The following is a 17,034-nucleotide window of genomic DNA, read 5'->3' on the forward strand; positions in this document are numbered from 1 at the left end:
TTTGACGACATAAATTACTCAAATACCAAAAACCGGAACACTTACCTTGTCTGTAATTAGAGAAATGTGCCTCTGAAGGAGAGTTTTACAAAGTGACCACGGCACAGCAGGCGAAGACGTTCAGCAGATTCACAGCTCCAGTGGTAGCTCGCGTTCAGCTGTTGATTGCTTATTTCTTTCAGCTGTAAGTCACGTCATAATGCTAAAAGTTGCCGCCAAGGCAATCAATGTTAAGTCAATGGGAATTTATTGCTCTTTTATCGTAAATATCTCAAAAAGTATAAAGTTTACAAATGTAAAAATTATATTGTACAATTGTCCGTTACAAGACCTTTGTAGGAGTGTTTGAATGACGTCAGACGGTTCAGTGGTTTTACGGTCATTAAACGTCGAATTTGGTCGGAAGAAGAATAATAATAAAAACAGATAAGAAGAACAGTGATAATAGTCCATTGCATTTACATGCAATGCAATAAACAAATACTATAATATACAAACCATAAGAAACGCTTAATTAACTAAGTACAGATATTGCCTCTTGAAAGACCCAAAACTATAATTTTACACAGTGTGCCAGTCAGATACCTTGAATCTGTTGAATGTTAGTTTCACATTTTTTAAGTCTCAATGTGTCCATTAGTTTACACAAAATTCACTAGAAGTCATTATTTAAGGGGTTATTTAAAAAAAAAAATTAAATTGGCTAAGCCCCGAATGTTTACAATGTCTGGCTCCGCCCCTGGTGAGTAAAGATTCATTTTGGAATCTAAGAAGACACATTTCACGGAAACATGAGAGTGTGCTATGGAGAGCAAAATGGAGAGCTTTTTCCAAGATGTTTCAAACTCTGAATATGCACAAGTTCGGTAGAATGGCCCATATACTATTTATGATTTTACATCATCTCCTGGAATGGTCTAAATTGTTAAATAGTGGTGACTGATGAAATGTGGATAAAGCACAGCACAGAGGAGCACAAAAACCATGCTTTGAGAAGTGAAAGGAATAGTTGGGTGGGGGAGGGGTGAGGATAAGCAGGTCTTGAAGATGGTAGAGAGAGAGAAGTAAGAACGCATGGTGATGTTGAAACGACAATAAAGGTTCTTGACACAACAGCTATTGGTGCAAATGTACAATAGGACTGGATTTTTACATTTTTCCCCTTCTATGTAGCCTGGGTGAACCCAGACGAACCTTTTAGCAAATTTGAATTTGCGCTGCAGGTCCATCTGTTAAGGATCCCATTGACGCATGTAATTCCAAACTTTCCATTTTACGACTTCTAGGGGCATAACCACCAGTAAATTAAACTTAAATTGATGCATTATACTCTAACAAGTCGTACCATACACTATCCTAGGTTGTTGGTGATTTGGAAACCAAACTCCGCCAAGACAATTAATTCTGTATATCCTAACTCGAAGGCTGTTGTACTGCTTATTCTTCATTTGGCACTTATGTATGTAGGCTATTGTCATGCATTTATAGCACACAAAGGAAACATGCGGAACAGTTTAAAAAGGATCCAACTCGTTCAGTTTTTTGTACTACTTCCTTTGGTTAATGACAGTGACAACGGTGGGTATTTAGCTTGGTTACAGTTGATTCCACTGTAGTGGAGCTTGCTTCCTAGTTCAACCATCATTTACTTAAGTAATAAGCCCCACGAGGCCATAGGATCTAGTGCATTTAGAACAGCTAAGGTGCATTGTTAGGCACAACATGATGTTAGACACCTTAGATGTTCTAAAATCACTGGAACCTATCACTGCATGAAAAGTGGGATTTTCGTCAGTATGCTGGAAGTGGTGTTGGTGGGTGGTCAGTAGGTGGCACTCTTCCCTCTGGCCAAAAATATCAATCCCAAATGCCCCAGTGCAGTGACGGGGACACTGTACTGTAGGAGATGCCGTCCTTCGGATGAGACGTCAAACCGAGGTCCTGACTCACTGTGGTCATTAAAGATCCCATGGCACTTATCGCAAAGGTAGGGGATTCCCCAGTGTCCTGGCTAAATTTCCAACCTGGCTCATTCAATCTGGCTCCCTAATCATCCCCCACTGTAATTGGTTCATTCACTCCCTCACTCTCCAGATTGTAAAGGGCATGAATAAAAAAGGCAAAAAACGTCCTTTGCCGAACCCAAAATTTAAATAAGAATTTTATCTTAACGAAACAACTCTAAATACCAGAGTGGGATAGGTTGGGATATTGTAGAAATTTCACTTAAATAAAAAGTTTGATCTCGTTCCTAAACAACACAAACGGTTTGTCAATTAAATACGCTCGTGTTGTGCTTTGAAAGTTGAACCAAGTTCAACGCTCAGTTTGTTCAACGCTAGCGTTACATCAGCGTTGCCACCGTTCCACTGCTGAACCATAGAGAACAATAGGAAATCTGCCGCTTGCCGCTGGCTAATGTGATCCCCGCCTAAGCGTCTGCAAAAGGGGCCTACCTCAGATAGAACACCGCCAGTTACAGCTCCAAGGCGGCAAACAGCCAGTTCACAGAGCTGTAGCTAGGATTTTGGGCTTCTTGTGAGCTACCCATATGTTGTGTGGGCAGATCTCGCTTTGTACATAGTTGTGTGTTTTAATAAAGCCCTTTCTTTGCATTTAAACAGGTTCCTGGCAAATTTTCCTTTCCTCAATAAATTCATTCATGTCTTTGATGGTAATACTAGTGTAGTGGCATATCATATATATATATACATGCTGACATGCATGTTGGACAATTTACATAATTATCAAAATTAGCATAAATTCGAAATACACTGAAGTGATTTCGGCTTTCTTTTTGTTATTGAGGATGCTGAATCAATTTCTGACAAACCAAAAGTGATCCAGACTGGACATATCACAAGTGATTTTTCTTGTTTGAAAGAAGTGGTTTCATCCAATACTGAGCAAGGAAATTCAGGCCAGGTGCGCGGTTTCGCTGCATTCATATGCTAATTAGAGCCATTAGTACACTCCACAAGCTCTCCACATACGTCATAGTTTGTTTCCGACAATATGTAGCACAGACAAACACGATGTTCGCAGGCTGTAAATTGTCATTAACTGCTGAAAATTAGGGAGATTTACTGGCGTTTACGGGGACGAAAATCCCACTTTTCAGTGTATGGCCTTTTGGGGCTTATTGCTTGGCTGGATAAAAACGATTAAAAAAGCGTGCTCTGTGTATACTGATGCTGTCCAGTCTGGATCACTTTTGGTTTGTCAGAAATTGATTCAGCATCCTCAATAACAAAAAGAAAGCCGAAATCACTTCAGTGTATTTCGAATTTATGCTAATTTTGATAATTATGTAAATTGTCCAACATGCATGTCAGCATGTGTATACAATGTTTCTGTGTTAATTTTACTGGCAAGTAGACTATAAATCAGACAGGTGATAGGAGAGGGATAGATGGAGTTGTGTGGGTGGGTGAGGCTGAGGGGACAGAGCTGTGTTTGTGTGAAGCTTAATAAAGGGGAAGCTGTGTTCCTTGAGATCCAGCCTGCCCCATGTCCCACTGTAGAAATGCCCCCCCCCTTGTCTTTTCTCTCCTCCCCACAACCTTTCTTCACCTCTCTCTGTTACTGTTCTGCTTCACAGGTACTTGTGTATTTTTTGTCCGTCCCCCAGTTCCTCCTTCAGGTGTTGTAGTGAAGTTAGTCTGAGCTACTAAAGACTAAACAGACTGCATTCTGCGTTGCTTGCTATTTCTAGACTGCTCACTGCTGTCCTCCTGTACAAATATCGCGAGTTGCTGATTTACCTGAAGCCTTTTCAACACAGATCATAGATTTTACTGAACTGATCTTGTTTTTTCATACCTCTCTGGATATATAGACTGTTAGACATTTGCTCCCTGAGTTGAATATGTCTCATTACAGCTGATTAGTACCATGAGCTCTCTGGCTGAATACTGCCTGCCTTCTATCCTGCGCACACTCTTTGACTGGTACAAAAGGCAGAATGGCATGGAGGATGATTCCATACCAAGACCCAGCACAAAGTCCAAAAAGTGAGAATAAACAAAGTCCATCACAGAGGTCCCTTTTTACACTCATGGATTTCACTTTTCAGAAGTAATGATAAAATCTAGGAACAAGAAATAATGTGTATCATTTAAGACAGTGGTTCTTAACTGGTCTGGCTTTGGGGTCCGCAATTTCCTATGTTCATTAAGTCACAACCCATATATTTTTTTAGCGATCAAGCCAACGGTTACGGTGAGCTACATAGTAAGACACACAAAGTGCCTACTTGTTTGGAACATGCTGATGTTTGGCATTACATTTGTGAAGTCTTCAACTCCTGATGTCACCTTTCAAAGTACTTGACAGGTTTGTCTTTGACGGGTGCTTTGTTTCCATGAGGCCTTTTCTCTCATGTGTCAGCAATTCAGTGAACACCGCACACTGGGGTTTCTGTCCCATTTTGTCTCAATTTTAGTGAATCCATATCCTACTTCAAATATTCAGGGTCGTAGCCTACTTGCTTTTACCGCTAAAATGATGTCTAACATGATCTGTCACATAAACATTGGTTCTGTCCATAGAAATGACTGACATACAAATAAAGTCTATCAAATAAAGGTCCAATCTGATAAGGTAGCATTTTAAATGGGTGATTTATTTATTTATTTTTTTATTTTTAACCACAAGCTCCATGACCCACCCAGAACGGCTCCGCGACCCACTTTAGGGTCCCGGCCCACCAGTTAAGAAACACTGATTAAAGCTGTTCTGCTGTCTTTTTGAGTGATGTCTACTGTATTATGGTCTCCCTCTCAGCGATGACCATCAGAAGGATTATTTGCTGGAGAGGAGAGATCTGGCAATTGACTTCATATTCTCTCTGGTGCTAATAGAGGTTTTAAAGCAGGTATTTTATCCTTATTACCATTTCCTCCAATTCAAATTATTACTATGGCCACACAAGCAACCTGAGGGGTATTTCACAAAGGCAGAATTAAGACATCCAAGATAAGTGATAAAGCGAGGTTTGACATAGCGTTGTCTGGTCATCCTAGCTCAACCCGTTTCACTAATGCCAATCCAGGATGAGTAGGAGCAACTATGTCAAGCCAGGTGTAAGTAATTCAGGATGTGTGCGCGTTCTTGTCTCTGCTCCAAAGTGCCCACGGTTGGAATAAAAAAGACGCGGAAAATAGCGTCATTCACACAAAGTGAACAACCGCTTTTGGTATAGACTAACAATGAAGTAAAGTTATCCTTTTTGGAATGGTGAATCATGGCTATTTCTGTAAAACAGCAGTAGGCGTGGTAGACCAACTGAATGCAAATTTACGTGTGCACCCACGTGTGAGTGCTTCCTTGTCTCGGCACGCAACATCATTAAGAAAGCGCTTGCCACTGCAAAGATGCACATAGTATGATATACCTTAATATTATAGTTGAAAATACCTTCGAAAACTTGCCCCTCCACTTCCAATCAACTACAGTAAGCTATTCATCAAACGTCTATCAATAAAATAAGCAAACAATGAGTACCTAGGCCTATGTTAATAATTATAAGGCTATCACAATTAAAATAATAACCATATGGTAGTAGGCAGACAATCTTTTTTGTTTTGCGAGCAAATACATTTAGCAAATAGTTTATAAATGGAATAAAGCTCCTTAAAATTAGCACGGAGGTCTGATGTGAATGACAGCTAGCTGAACCAATAAGACCACATAATTACCATTAGAATGAACTTAGCTTGGCTGTTATCCTGGTTGGGACCAGGCTTGGTGCAGAGAATAAATCCCCATGGTAACTTATGTGCCATCTCTTTAGTGAAACCAAGTCAAGGCTAAATTCATCCAGGATAACCTAAAAATCCCAGCTTAATCCCTTATCTAGGTTTTGTGAAATACCCCTCTGGATGATGATGATTATGTTGTTGTTGTTGTTGATGATGATGTTGATGATGATGATGGTGATGATGATTACTGCTACAACTGCCAATAATAATAGTACGGAGTGTCTATTCGTACACCCAACAAAAACATGTTGCTTGCGTGCCCAAAAATATGGCCGACATTCGTTTTTTCGTCAGCAGAAAGTGAAGAATTCTGAACGGTTTCAGCACTAATATCTGTTCAAATTAAATTTGAGATGGAAAACTTGTGTTTTATTTTCATAATCTTTGTTCAGTTAACACATACAACCGCCAGTTTGATAGCTAACAGACATTTCGTGAATATGACGTTCAGGCCTATAAACTATAAGTTTACCTCCAAACCTCATTTCCTTGTGGAAGCAGATAGTGCAGTGGTTACAGACAAGGGCTGGCACGCGGGAGACCTGTATGGAGGGGGATAGCTGTCAAAATATTCCTGTCCATAGATTTGATACACGTGCGTATTTGTCTGTAGTTGTGCATAAAATAAATATTTGTGAATTCTCGAATGAGTCCAGTCGTGCATAAAATATATTGTGCGTATTTTATCCATCAGAATACGGATGAAAAAAAAATATGAATTCAAAAATTACAAGTAGGGGAGCGCGGGGCACAAAGTAATGCGGGGTTAAATGTAACACGGACTTTTTCCCTATTTGCAGGGGGTTGATCGAGGCATGCTATTGGTCAGTTAATCACATTACTATGAGACGGTGTTCCACAAATTTTCAGTCAGTATGGACGTGTTTCCACGTAGATCTGCAGCAAAACGCCTTTTGAAGACATCAACTTAAATGTCTAGGTGGTACTTGTTTTTCCATTACTGAGTTGTGGGTGCAGCTCTTTGACTCCAATCTTCTATCATCTTAATAACCGTCTTGTAGGCTAAAAATGAACACCGTTTTGAAACATGTAGCCAACTCATAGCAGGAGCTAGCTTATCTTATAACAAACGTGACCCAGCGGGGTTAGTTGTAACGCGCTGTTACAACTAAGCCACTCATACTGTACAATGATGTTGCAATACAAAAATATGCACGTATTAGTGTTAGTTTTTGTGATATTTTGCATTTTGCCTCATGTGTTTTCAGGTTTGAGGGCTTTTCTTGGCAGGATTGACCTTGGTTAGACTCATTTGCTTCCATTGGCGCATATTTCTCATGTTATTTCTCCGTATAGAAAATAAAGTCAATTTTCGACACACGTCTGTTGTTAGTTCATGACTTATGTATCATAAATAGTCAGATCCTATTCTATCATACACATTCAGATAAATTTATTGAATTAATTTAATTAAAAACAGCCTTTGGGATGAGTGTTACAACTAACCCCGCATATGGGGCAGGTTGTAACATTTCACCTATCGCCACTCTCGGTGGAATTGTAAAAGAACAGTAGCTCCTACAAACAAACTTCCAGTGCATATGTGTAACAGAGATATGTATGTTGCTTGTTAAAAAGTATAACTAGCGAAACTCAAATGATTTTAGAATTATTTAGCCATAACCAAAAAGTGTTACTTTGTGCCCCGCGCTCCCCTACGAAATCAAACTTTACAGTTGGCTTTCTTTGGTATGAGTACGACTTCGCACAAGTGACTCAACTGTCAAAATACGTCATCGCCGCATTCACAGGCATTACTTGTTGAGAAAAGAAACATAGATCGAGATCAAGACTGCGCATGCGCTGAGACGAATCCGGCGGGGGCAGTGCCATTACTGCGGGTTAGGCGCGTCGGCGCTAACATTTGTGATAGCTAATAGCTACCTGTGGAGTTGAACAAATCGTCTTTTTCCCCCTTCGTTTATTGGCTTACGATGTCGGGAAGAACCTGTTGTGTGTTCGGCTGTTACAACAGCAGTGGGAAAATACAGATATGGAACAAAAATATATAAGTTCCCCCGCCGGTATTACACAGCCTGCCCCTGTGTAACACCATACATAAGCACTACACAGATTCCCAGGGCGAGCCGAAGACCAAGCTGTTCGTCAGAAGTGGATTGTGAACATCAACCGAAAGGATTTTGTTCCGAACAAACATATCACGGTAAGTTTTGTTTAACAGTATTAATCTTAAATCTTGCCAGTTGCCACAATGACTAGCATGCTGTTGTTTAGTCTTGCATGGCGATACTTTAACGCTATCTATGTTGGTGTGTTAAGACATGGCACCAAATATTTGACGTAGAAGCAAAACTGTAAAGTAAGTGTGTGCTAGGAACTTCGGTAGTCGCCAGAATAATTATCTCCATCAACTAAGTGGCACTATTGAAAAATTATTCGCTTTAACTACTAACGTTAGGGCAGCCATGGTGGCCATCAAATCAACATGATTTGGCATTACAAACAGAAAACGTATGATGGAGTTCGGGGGCAGGCGACACTATGCTAGTTGCAAGATTGCTTTCCTTCTTTGGTAACGTTAACCATGAAAACATCAGTCACTTGGAAAGATCTTAGTGCGTTTTCCTCCGATTCGTAATAAACAGTTTTTGGGTAGCACTCACATTTAAAACTCACTTGGATATTTGATGTAGATGTTTGTTTTTGGGTTAAATTTGTTGTTGTGCTGAGTTATAGTCTACATGTAAGTCAATGTCCTTTTCTCTATATTTGTGTTTTATCAGGGGTCAATGTCATCTGGAAGAGCACCTCCCAAAAAATGTCTTCAGCCCTCACAAGAGGACACATCATGTGCTTGGAACTTGTGCACAATGGAATAAAGAACAGTTGTTGATGTATTAATTACAGTTTATTTGAACTTGACACTTCATTTAATTTATACAATACATGTATCACACATACAAATTGTTGTTATATTATTATTACTACAATTACATTACATTTGGCTGACGCTTTTTAGCCAAAGCAACTTGCAACATGGTAAAAACATTTAAAGCTTTTAAGAGCAATTCTAACAATAAAAAAAACCCACAATAAGTGCATCAATGAGTGCAATTGTCTGTAGTAGTGCTATGAGAGGAGATGATCTCTGAAGACCTGGGTTTTCAGACATTTTTGAAGATGTTGAGGGATGTCCCTGCTCTAGTAGGAACATGTAGTGCGTTCCACCAACGAGGGACGACAGATGAGAAAAGTTTGTATCGGCCATATGTACAAAAAGGTTCAAATATGCTACTAGGCCGAGGTCAAATAGACTGGACCAGGTCAGTCTGTGGAAAATATTTAGACAGGATATCAACAGTAATGGCTCAAATTTAAAGTAATGATTCAAATATAATTCTCTGTGTGGATATAAGGGCCAAAAAGGTACACTAAAAAGTAGTGGTTCAAAAGGTAGGCATAGATTAATCAATAAATCCCTGTGTGGAAGTATGTGCAAAAAAGACACACTAAACAGTAGTTATTCAAAAGGTAAGAATAGATTAATGAATAAATCCCTGTGTGGAAATATGGGTAAAAAGATACACTAAACAGTAGTAATTCAAAAGGTAAGTATAGATTTATCAACAAATCCCTGTGTGGAAGTATGGACGGAGCCTCATTAGAACAAGCAACAGTTGTTCAGGGACAGCTAACTTGATGGTCCTTAGTTGTGAGTGAAAAGCCATAATGGTGTACAAAAATTGCCAAAAACTGTCCATGCCCAAGCCTGTGTAAATTTTGAGTCTTTGTCATCCAAATCATAGGCCTACACTGATCAGTTTGTGTCACAGTCTTTTGTTGACTTAAAACTGTAGTTGTGGTCTGCAGTATCTGGACACTGGATGCCATCTTCTTTTGGGAGGTGCTCTTCCAGATGACATTGACCCCTGATAAAATACAAATAGAAAAGGACATTGACTTACATGTAGACTATAACTCAGCACAGCAACAAATTTAACCCAAAAACAATCATGGACATTTTGCACAACATCTACATCAAACATCCAAGTGAGTTTTAAATGTGAGTGCTACCCAAAAACTGTTTATTACGAATCGGAGGAAAACGCACTAAGATCTTTCCAAGTGACTGATGTTTTCATGGTTAACGTTACCAAAGAAGGAAAGCAATCTTGCAACTAGCATAGTGTCGCCTGCCCCCGAACTCCATCATACGTTTTCTGTTTGTAATGCCAAATCATGTTGATTTGATGGCCACCATGGCTGCCCTAACGTTAGTAGTTAAAGCGAATAATTTTTCAATAGTGCCACTTAGTTGATGGAGATAATTATTCTGGCGACTACCGAAGTTCCTAGCACACACTTACTTTACAGTTTTGCTTCTACGTCAAATATTTGGTGCCATGTCTTAACACACCAACATAGATAGCGTTAAAGTATCGCCATGCAAGACTAAACAACAGCATGCTAGTCATTGTGGCAACTGGCAAGATTTAAGATTAATACTGTTAAACAAAACTTACCGTGATATGTTTGTTCGGAACAAAATCCTTTCGGTTGATGTTCACAATCCACTTCTGACGAACAGCTTGGTCTTCGGCTCGCCCTGGGAATCTGTGTAGTGCTTATGTATGGTGTTACACAGGGGCAGGCTGTGTAATACCGGCGGGGGAACTTATATATTTTTGTTCCATATCTGTATTTTCCCACTGCTGTTGTAACAGCCGAACACACAACAGGTTCTTCCCGACATCGTAAGCCAATAAACGAAGGGGGAAAAAGACGATTTGTTCAACTCCACAGGTAGCTATTAGCTATCACAAATGTTAGCGCCGACGCGCCTAACCCGCAGTAATGGCACTGCCCCCGCCGGATTCGTCTCAGCGCATGCGCAGTCTTGATCTCGATCTATGTTTCTTTTCTCAACAAGTAATGCCTGTGAATGCGGCGATGACGTATTTTGACAGTTGAGTCACTTGTGCGAAGTCGTACTCATACCAAAGAAAGCCAACTGTAAAGTTTGATTTCGTACTTGTAATTTTTGAATTCATATTTTTTTTTCATCCGTATTCTGATGGATAAAATACGCACAATATATTTTATGCACGACTGGACTCATTCGAGAATTCACAAATATTTATTTTATGCACAACTACAGACAAATACGCACGTGTATCAAATCTATGGACACGAATATTTTGACAGCTATCCCCCTCCATAGACCTGGGTTGAATTCCCGTGTGATGCGTTTTGGCAGAGTGAGTGTGCATGTGTACCAACGTCTCTGGAGAGAAGGCGCGCAATTTGAACAAGAAATCGGTTCTCAAACGGAAGTTTTGATTGCAACAATTAGCTACTTCATGCACCAGGGTGTAAATAGCATGCAGTACTATAAACAACAGCGTACGAATAGCATCCACTTCTAACTGTACATTGATGCAAACAGCATACCTTATTCAAAGTGTCTATTACACAGCTGAGCTATTCACACTCTGTTATGTAACAACAACAAAAAACATGTTGCTTGTTTTTAAAAAAAAAATGTTATTAGATTGTGTGATCAATATGCCAGATTAAATGCACAGGGGTGCAAATAGCATACATTGATATTTGTACCAGACGAGGTACTAATAGAACACATTGCTGTGTGCACCGGGGTACGAATAGAATTCACTTCTTATTGCACCAGGGTACGAATAGCATACACTGCTAATTGTACCAGGGGTGCAAATAGCCTTACCCATAATAGTAATAGCAGTAATGGAATTGTTGCTGTTGTTTTGTGATGGTGACAGTAGCATTTGTAAATGTTCTAATCATAGTCTTCTTTTATAACTAGATGACACTCCATCCAGTCCTTGATGACTTGGTCAATGAAGTCCTTAACTTGGCATTTAAGCACTTTAAATACAAAGAGGGGTAAGATAGAAAAGGAGGATCTCTTCACATAGGCTAAGTCAGTTGACTGTCCTTCTGCCTCTGTCTGAGTATTCTTCTTTTTTTTGATTGTTTGCATGTTTCTATTAGTCTTTCATTGCACTTCATTTTATTGCTCTATCTCGTCTCCTCAGATGCAATGGTCCCAACACTGGCAATATGCTCACTGTAGCAGATCTTTATGCAGAAGTCATAGGAGTCTGTGCCCAGACCAAGTAAGTTGTCTGAGCAGAGGATGAGCATGGTGTCTCTGAGGATGGTCTGTGTTTTTTTCCTGCAGGTTATTTCAGTACATATACCTGGCAAGATTTAAAGCAACACCAAAGAACTTTCCCTCTGTCGCACGCACGCTATTTGTTTATCCAGCACCAGCTTTGCAAATAACGATGTCCACAGACAAGGTAGAATATTTTGCATGATTTCTAAAAGTACGATGTATTGCGACATCAGATGCAAGTCAAATTTGTAGTTTCTTATGTCTCATTCCATCCGCTACCCAATCTGGCAAACTTATATAGTGCGATTGTAGTCGATAGAGGGCCGCAAAGCGAATGCAGAATTGCCGTTCACCCTGTTACGAGTTGATGAACCACTGAAACGATTTTGGAAACATTATTTTAAGGTATAAAAAACTCTTTGGTGTTGCTTTAATAAAATAAAGGCACAGCAACAAGAAATACATTTATGATTTATTAGGAGGATTAAGTCTGATATTTTCATAAAGATAAATATTTTTTTTAAAAGTAAAGGGAAATGCTAACTCCAGAAGCATAGACCTACCCCTTCAACAAAGAATTGATTTAGCTGCAACCGAAACAAATTCTTTCCATTTTTGTGTTGCTGGGCTTATAACACGAATGTTGGTGAGCTGCAATATGAATAAATGAATGAATGAAGCTTTATTTAGCAGACTCAAGTCCATAAATACACACATAAAACAAGACAGATAAAATACACAGAATATTAAAAAATCAGTTTACATACTGTACATTTCAGACAGTGCACCCTCAGACTGGAATAGTAGCGGGAGCAGCTCAAAATGGGATTCGAGTGTGCCACAGTGATACCATTTATAGATCCCTACAGACGTTGCATAAACATTAAGTTTCTTTATTCCACTGCTTGGTTGAATTTCCCATTGTCCTACGTAATTTAGAACGACCATTAACCGTATGTTATTTGCACACCTACTGTATGAATCCATTTTTTTGGCTGTATCACACGTAAGGGATAATGGACGACACGGTGTTCTGTTCACCGAAATTAATGCACGGTCGAGGTTGTAAAACGGCCCCGACGCGAATCGGAGTTCCATAAAGGTTCCCTAATAGTGCAACGTTCTGGGAACGTTCCTTAATGGAGAAAAAAAATGTATCCTTAATATGACCATCAGGGAACGTTCCCTAAAGGTTCCTTAATAGTTGCACAAAACTACACCTTTAGGGAACATTCTGGGAACGTTCCTTAATGGATAAAAAATGTATCCTTAATCCTGAAAGATTAATTAAGGTTGACTTTTTGTATAATCAGTGGATTAGATCTGTCATGTCATGATGTGTGTGTGTGTGTGTGTGTGCGAGAGAGAGGGAGAGAGAAGGACTATTTTATAAACTTTTACAAAGCGGTGTAGGGGGTAAAGTTTACCAATTAGTTAAGGAAATGTACTCTGAAAACAGAAATGCTGTGAAAATTGGCGACAAAATTACAGAATACTTCACTTAAAAAAGAGGGATGAGGCAGTGCTGTAGCCTCAGTCCAACACTGTTCAATATTTACATCAATGAGTTAGCGGTGCAGTTGGAACAGTCTACAGCTCCTGGCCTTACCCTAAAAGAAAAAGAAATTAAATTCCTCCTCTATGCAGACGACCTGGTTCTGATATCTCCCACTGCACAGGGACTACAGCAGCACCTGGACCTGCTAGAGAAATACTGTCAGCACTGGGCCCTGACAGTAAATCTAAAAAAGACAAACATTATGATATTCCAAAAGAAGCCCAGATGTCAGGAACACAGATACCCTTTCAATCTAGGCAGCACCGCCCTCGATCACACGATGCAGTACACTTACCTCGGCTTGATCATAACTGCATCGGGGAGCTTTAGCATGGCAGTGAATGCTCTAAAAGAAAAGGCTCGCAGAGCGCTATATGCAATAAAAAGAAACTTCTGGAACATAAACATACCAATTAAAGTTTGGTGCAAAATATTCGATTGTGTTATCCAGCCTATTGCGCTATATGGAAGTGAGGTATGGGGTCCACTCAGTGTGCACAGCTACACTAGATGGGACAAGCATCCTGTAGAATCCCTACATGCAGAATTCTGTCGATTAATTTTAAAAATCCAAAAGAAAACACCAACCAATGCATGTAGGGCAGAATTAGGCAGATTCCCATTGGCCATCAACATACAAAAGAGAGCACTTAAATTCTGGATGCATCTCCAAACAAGTCCCACACTGCATTTCATCGCAGCAAAAACTCAAGATCTGAACCCCGACAAGAGTCCTCTGAGTCAGCTTGTACTGAGACTAAGTAATCCCCCGCTAACAAATACTAATACATTCTCTCAGCCAAGCTCTGCTTTTAGACTAAATCTCAACCATATTATCCAGAAATCTAAAGAAAAATATTTGGAACATTGGCATAATGAAACAAAAAAACAAAACAAACTAGAATGTTATCGGTCTATAAAATGTAAATATGAACTAGACTGCATTTCCGGCGGGAACTGCAAAAGTGTGCTTGCCCTGGTCCGGTCACCAACATGAGCAGACAGTGGCATACGCTATGCTGAACCTGGCTTGATCCAAGCATTCTAACAGTGCCTTTCAGTGTTGGAGCAGTGGCAATACCGCAAAAGCTCTAGGAGAGGGCTATTCAACTATTGACTTGCGGGGTGAATGCGGCTCGTTGGATTTTACCTGTGGCCTGCCTTTGAATTTAGCTTCTATGACTAAGATCAAATCAATAAAATAAAACAACAGCAGTGATTGGCTGCAAAAATAAATAATGTCACGTGTCTTGCACCTCTCAAACTGGGCTATCAGGTAACCTAGAAGAATTGAAATGATGAAATATGACTAAGGAATTCAAATGCTGCTTGTTTGTCAGGATACTTTTTCACTGATTTATTTTAAAAATATGAGCTATGAGTGTGAATGTTATATATTCCATCCCCTAATTCTGTTTTACTGGTTTATTTGACAAATAATCTATATGGATTTGCTCTATCAAGACCTTATGTCTGTTTAGGATTGTTTTTCTGAGCCTATTGATGTATCTCAGAATAAAGTAATGTCCACAACATTAGTGATGTTTTTTTTTTGTGTGTGAATGTATTTTACTTAACTCATTAAATGTAGCTGAATACTCATGAACGCATGTCTCTAATAGCCACAATAGGAGTAATTTTAGCAACACCGTATTTTGTGTGGCCCATAACGACCCAGTGGATCATGAAAACGTGCCAAAATTCACATTCTTTGCTTGATGTTGGTACATTAATCCCATTCAGATTGCCACTTATCTGTGATGTAAGAGTTCAGTATAGGTTTAAGGTCTGGAGCACGGATTTGACATCTGTGACTTCTTCATTGAGGACTTGCTTAGCAGCACTGTCCGCTTTCTCATTTCCCCTCAGACCAACATGGCCTGGGACCCAGCAAAAAACTACACTAAAGTTCTGGTTCTTTAGACGTTGTAGTTGATCAAGCTCAGCTTTGGTTGTACTTTTTGTGTGACATTAAAGCCTACTGGAAAGATTTTTAATTGCAATTTAATTGAATGCAATTTACTTTTACGATTAAATAAAATTAATTTATCCCTCTCACCCATAGTTTTCTATTTATTTACAAATGTACATAGGCCTACTGTAATTACATTTATACATAGTTATTCTACTGATCTTCATACTATTCATCCTGCACATAGACTTATTAGTGGGTTTGATCCAGCAAGACCACAGCATGGCACACCACAGCAAGCCCACTATTGTTCTTCTTAAGTTTTCTTTATTTCTTTCTTTATTAGTGGGTTTGATCCAGCAAGACCACGGCTTGTTGGGGGCCAAGCAGCGAAGCTGCGAAGGCACCCATTGTGTTTCTAGCTTTTCCTATTATTATTACACATCTTTCCTCTGCCATTGAAGTCTATGGCAGCCCATAGAACCGTCTGGTGAAAAGTTGTGAAATTTGGCACACTAATTAGGCTGCGTCCCAGAATTAATTTCACCAAGTTTCGAGTCCGCACCACGAGCGCTCTAGCGCCACCAACAGGCCAAATTTGGACATGCGTTCATGCATGTAACTTCTGACCCGTTGGCCCGATTTTGAAAAATGAGGTACCATTGGAATCCTTGGACCAGGCCGAGTTCAACGCACCCTATGACGTCATTTTCCGCCATGATGGATTTTCCGCCATATTGGATTTTAGTGAAAGTGAAACTAATTTTTCACAGGTCACAAATTTTGTCCGATCGTCACCAAACTTGACATACATGATCTTCAGACCAAGCCTAAAAAAAGTTGTGGTGTTTTGTCTTCGGAACTTAAACCGTTCACCCGTAATATCCAATTGAAACTTGAGGCAAAGCCGCCAAACAGGAAGTGAGCTCATATCTCAGCAACCCATTCATCTATCATAACCAAACTAAGTACATGGACTCAGGAGCCAATCAGGGGGACGCTCAAGAAATTTGGTGACCTTTGACCTCTAGGGGGCGCTGTAATTAAGAAACATGCCTTTTGACCTGTAGCTGCAGTTGTGCTTAGAATTATAACTCACTAGTGGTGTCTGATAATACTGTTGGAGGTCCTTAGGCCGACCCAAGCCAACTTGTGATGTCATCATAATTGATTCGGCCGCCATATTGGATTTAATCAAAAACACGTACGAATTTTCGCAGGTCACAAATTTCAGCTGATCCTCACCAAAATTGGCAGAGACCATCTTCAGACCGTGCCTTATCAGTGTATTTTTTTCTGGAACAATTGACAGAAGCGTTCGCCTGTAACAGCCAATCGAAATTTGCGGCGAAGCCACCAAACAGGAAGTGATTTCATATCTCAGCAACGCTTTCATGTATCAAAACCAAACTTAGTACATGTACCTCCGACCCCATCGGGAGGAAGCTCAAGAAATTTGGTGACATTTGACCTCTAGGGGGCTCCGTAATTGACAAAAATGCATTTTGGCCAGTAGTTGCTGATGCACATTATTTTGCAATGGAAGTCAATGGCAGCCCATAGAACCGTCTGGTAAAAAGTTATACAATTTTGCACACTAATTGGGGACAGTCCAATAATTCATTTCACCAAGTTTCATGCCGGCACCTCAAGCGCTCTAGCGCCA

At 39.8% G+C, this 17,034-nt stretch overlaps 1 protein-coding gene across 1 annotated transcript in view; it reads left to right on the forward strand.

Annotated features, from left to right (window-relative positions):
- Window positions 1-17,034, forward strand: part of LOC143121459 (protein furry homolog) — a 522,367-nt gene that overhangs the window by 88,606 nt on the left and 416,727 nt on the right. Inside the window, exons 3-6 of the mRNA XM_076281827.1 lie at window positions 3,883-4,013; window positions 4,786-4,876; window positions 11,584-11,663; window positions 11,816-11,896. Of these exons, the coding sequence (XP_076137942.1) occupies window positions 3,883-4,013; window positions 4,786-4,876; window positions 11,584-11,663; window positions 11,816-11,896 (383 nt within the window). The remainder of the gene's footprint in view (window positions 1-3,882; window positions 4,014-4,785; window positions 4,877-11,583; window positions 11,664-11,815; window positions 11,897-17,034) is intronic.

The sequence above is a fragment of the Alosa pseudoharengus genome, unplaced genomic scaffold (assembly GCF_046254945.1).
Source record: "Alosa pseudoharengus isolate Yale_2024_CS ecotype anadromous, Long Island Sound unplaced genomic scaffold, YU_APseudo_1.1 YU_APseudo_1.1_scf_13, whole genome shotgun sequence".
NCBI lineage: Eukaryota > Metazoa > Chordata > Actinopteri > Clupeiformes > Clupeidae > Alosa > Alosa pseudoharengus.